Source organism: Seriola lalandi, unplaced genomic scaffold, assembly GCF_002814215.2.
Source record: "Seriola lalandi dorsalis isolate HSWRI2012SDOR001 ecotype SW California unplaced genomic scaffold, Sedor1 jcf7180002054963, whole genome shotgun sequence".
NCBI classification, from domain to species: domain Eukaryota; kingdom Metazoa; phylum Chordata; class Actinopteri; order Carangiformes; family Carangidae; genus Seriola; species Seriola lalandi.
The window spans coordinates 827,188-831,285 of record NW_019525514.1 but is presented as its reverse complement, the minus strand read 5'-3'; the positions used below and the strand labels follow the sequence as shown (position 1 = coordinate 831,285).

The 4,098-nt window shown below is 44.4% G+C and overlaps 1 protein-coding gene across 1 annotated transcript in view; it reads right to left on the bottom strand.

Moving 5' to 3' along the window:
* The window catches only part of matr3l1.2 (matrin 3-like 1.2), a 22,318-nt gene that overhangs the window by 16,919 nt on the left and 1,301 nt on the right, over positions 1-4,098 (bottom strand). Inside the window, exons 2-4 of the mRNA XM_087170843.1 lie at positions 1,854-2,805; positions 716-777; positions 256-294 (exon numbers count right to left, since the gene is read on the bottom strand). Of these exons, the coding sequence (XP_087026969.1) occupies positions 256-294; positions 716-777; positions 1,854-2,633 (881 nt within the window). The 5' untranslated portion in view covers positions 2,634-2,805. The remainder of the gene's footprint in view (positions 1-255; positions 295-715; positions 778-1,853; positions 2,806-4,098) is intronic.

Below are 4,098 nucleotides of genomic sequence, written 5' to 3'. Positions count from 1 at the left end.
ACGCGACTTGTCGTTTCTCTCTCCTCCTCAGTCTAAACATGCGAGTCATACGTCACACTCGCTGGCCTCGCAGTGCTTAAAGAGACAGGCTCCAATTTACCAATTCATTTGCATTCAATAAAATGACATAAAAGTACCGTTTGTTTTTAAATGCTGGTATAGTACCGTTTTCAAAACTCTAGTATCGCGGTACTATACTGGTACCGGTATACCGTTCAACCCTAGTGTGTGTGTGTGTGTGTGTGTGTCTCTTACCCTCTGCCAGAGGCCATACCAGGGTCCCAGTCAGGGTACCTGAATACAACACAAAATATATCCAACATTATACAACAGTTAGTTCGGACCGAGTCATCTGATTGGACAGAGTCATTCCATGAGGCTGATATAGAGAATAACAGCACTGGGACTTTTCACTACATGTATCACTCCTCTTCACAGCTGTTCTATTAACCATTAATCAGCGTCACATTAACATTCACAACAAACAAAGATGAAAATGTTTCAGGAATAACATTTGAATGAAACAATGTCTTGTCGTCAGGAGAGGATGAAGGAAGAAGCCTGGATACTTCAGAAACACCTGAGGGAACGAGGTAGCAAGCTAGCTAGCAGGACAACGTTTATGTGTTGCTTAGCGGATGTCTGATGTTCAGTGTGTGTGTATGTGTGTGTGTGTGTGTGTGTGTGTGTGTGTGTGTCCATCACAGTGACTCACATGTCGAGGAGCTGTCGTCTGTTCTCAGCATGTCGGAGTCCGTTAATGTGCTGGTTCCACTCCTACAAACAGAGAATTACTGACACTCAGCGAGCTGTTCCTCCTGCAGTGAACCTCTGTTAGAGAGTTATCCTCAATATTAAACCTTTTGTGTTTGAGACAAATAAACACTGGATCCTTGTTTTCAGAATTCAAGAGCCAAATTCAAACTCCAGCCAGTATTAGAAATTAAAAGTAAAGTTGGCTTTAGGTGGGTCTCAGTCAAATGTCAGCTTTATAAAAACAGGTGTAACAGATGACTGCAGATTCTCTTCACCACCTGAAATGTGACAATGAATTTCTTCCTGCTGTAACTAGACCTGGGTGTTAGAGCTGCTCGATTATGTATGTTCAAGTAAGTTCTTGTTATTATTTACAAGAAGGACGGAGCAGATGATAAATCCTGCCTGTTTCAGATATATAATTACTGGAGTATAAATCAACTAATGAGCAACAAGAAATTACAAATTATTCAAATCCACAATTAAATGATTCATATCAAAAAGGTGTTTAAACAAAATGAACATCAGCTGATATACCTGTGGAGCAATAGATCTGAACACCTGTTTTTAAACAGCTGATACTGAGATTCAAGTGTTTGAGGAGACAGCGAGTGATGTCATCATGTAATCAGCTGCTGATTGGTTCAAGAGACACTTTCCAGACTTGAATCTGCGTCTGCAGCAGGTTTGAACAATAAAGTTGAATTTTATTGTGACACTTTTCTGTTTAACTTCCAGGTGTCACATATGTGATTATATGTAACATGTGAATACTTTAACTGGATGATCAGAGGGTGAACTGATAGTGACAAGAACTGAATCTATCTGAAGATATTTGGCTGAAGAGATTCAGACCTGACTGGTTCATGTTGCAGAGCTCCAGATGTAAGAAAATGAAGATACAGTTCATGCTGTCAGGTGACAAAAAACAAGGAAATTACACGATGCAAACTGGACTTCCAGTGACTGGAGCATGAGGGACGGTTACCACCTGCCACTGACTGACGTGGACAGAAGACTGGAGCTGAGCTCAGGTATCTGAACAGAAACATTTAAAGTTAGTCCGAAGGGAAAAGAGGAGGCTGGACGGTACTCACCATGGTGGAATGAACGTCAAAGTCACAAAGAGAGCACACATGGGGGAACATGGGGGGCATGACTCCCAAGAAGTCTTGGACTTTTCCGTTTGATGGGGAGCCCATCCTCCTCTGCATAAAGACGGAGTCGGACGACGGCGGCCCCATGCCGAGCCCACTGTAGGAATCGTGACGGGAAAGTTCAGAATACGGCCTCTCTCTGCTCCCACCCCCGCTGCTGCTGTAATTCAAGCCGTAGCCGCGGCTGGAGGAGACGTCCTGCAGTGAACTGTACCCAAAGTCAGTAGAGGGCTGGGTCCGGGCTGAACCCTGAGCCAGAGAAGGACCGTCCATCCTCCCCATGTGCACGTTGTCCCAGCTGTCCCTCCCTCCTCGATACGCAGCATCAGAGGACATGGAGGACGCCCCCCGCCGCTCTCCTGCGTCCCCCTTGCGGTTCTTGAGCTGCATGAGGATGTGCGGCAGCGTCTCCACGCTGATGTCCTCCTCTGGGATTTCAGCCAGAGCGTCCAGGTCAGAGGGCGACAGCCCTAAACTGGCAAACAGCTTCATGGTGCTGCCAAGATTGCTGCCCCCGCCACGCCGGGACATCTGACCGCTGCCGTCCTGGCCCTCCACACCACCGCCACCGCCCACCCCCACACCTGAGGCCATGCCCCCCATCTGCCGGCTGGATCTCTGCTCGTTCATGCTGAAGTTCAAGGTCTCTGCGGCAGCCAGGAGCCCCCGACCCACAGCGAAGTGTTTCTGACCACCGTCTGACTGCGACTTCTGAGACATGACGTCACAAAGTGGAGCCGCTCTCTCAGTACAGCTGAGTCAAGATAAAGAATGAAGCAGGTGTCTATCTTTAAGAATTGGGGAAGTTAATGTCAGTTAATGTCTTGTGCAAAGACTAAATGCGGTCAAAGTGAAGGGGAACTCCTCTTCTTCTCTGGAGAGTTTCTGATTTCTGCTGAAACACAATGAGGCAGAGACATTCTTCAGACGCTGCCTCCACTATGAAAACAGAAGCCAGCGGAAAGGCTCTGAGCCACAGAGGCATGTAAACAGAAGAAAATGACTGCGATTCATTAACAGCCACCTGAGCAGATGAAAGTTGTAATTACTGGGACATGAGAGGCAATTAAAAGAAGGCTAAGAAAGGAGACAGAAAAGGCTTTAAAAGACTCAAAATTCACCTCAGAAGAGGAGGAAGAAAATGAACTGATGTGGACAGAGAGTGATGGAAGCATCCTCAGTGAAAGAGAAACTTCAAAACATCAGAGAGATGTGATTAATATAATAAACCTCTATATCACTGTTTGTTAACGGCTTATAGTCACTTTTATAAAGACGTGAAAGAAGAATAAGAATCATTTTAACAGAGACTTTATTAAATACTTCATCTGCACAGACAGCGGGGTCCAAGAGTCTGAGACCACTTTCCTACTCTCAGGCCTTTGAACCACACTGTACAGTACATGTACCCAGTGTCACTGACCCAGACCCACTTGTCTGGTTTCACACTCATTAAATGTGAATTTTAGCATCACTAACCCAAAATAGACGAAGTTTAATCCCTACTGTGTATTTGTAAATGATTGTCATTGACATCAAAGTATTCTAGAGTGTTGAAAGGATGGGGTGAACTGGACCAATACACAACACAGCAGGTTCAGCAAGTTAAATCCGAGTCTTTTTAAAGATTATAATTTAATACCTACTTCACAATAACACACACATCAAAATCAGAGGAGAATTCCTGATAATAACTGAAAATAATAATTTATCACAACCTGAATAAGCAGAATAAAATGGATGGAGAACCTTTATCCATGGAGTTAAGAGAACGTCACAGGTCTGAATCAATAGTTCTGGAGATTTCACAGCAGCTTTAACTAATAATCAGATATTTTACTGATTAACAGGCCGTGAAGTGTTTTTGTAAAAGACTCGTCAGGACCTGCACAGACCCTAAAGCAGTATACCCATAGTGAAACACTATCTGGAGAGTAAACGTGGAAAAGTTTCAGTTTGGTGAAAATTTCTACCACATTTGAATGAGGGAGAGCTGAAACCTGAGCTATGTTAGCAGCGAAGCTAACTCGCTGTTATCACCCCGGAGTTTGAAGCTACTGACGCAGTTTATCCAGAGAAGTTTGTAAATGAACGTGTGTATCGAGCTCCGTGACTTAAAATGCCGAAATTATTTATATTAGTTTTCATTTCACCTGGAGGCCGAGGTCAACAGTCGAGGCTAACG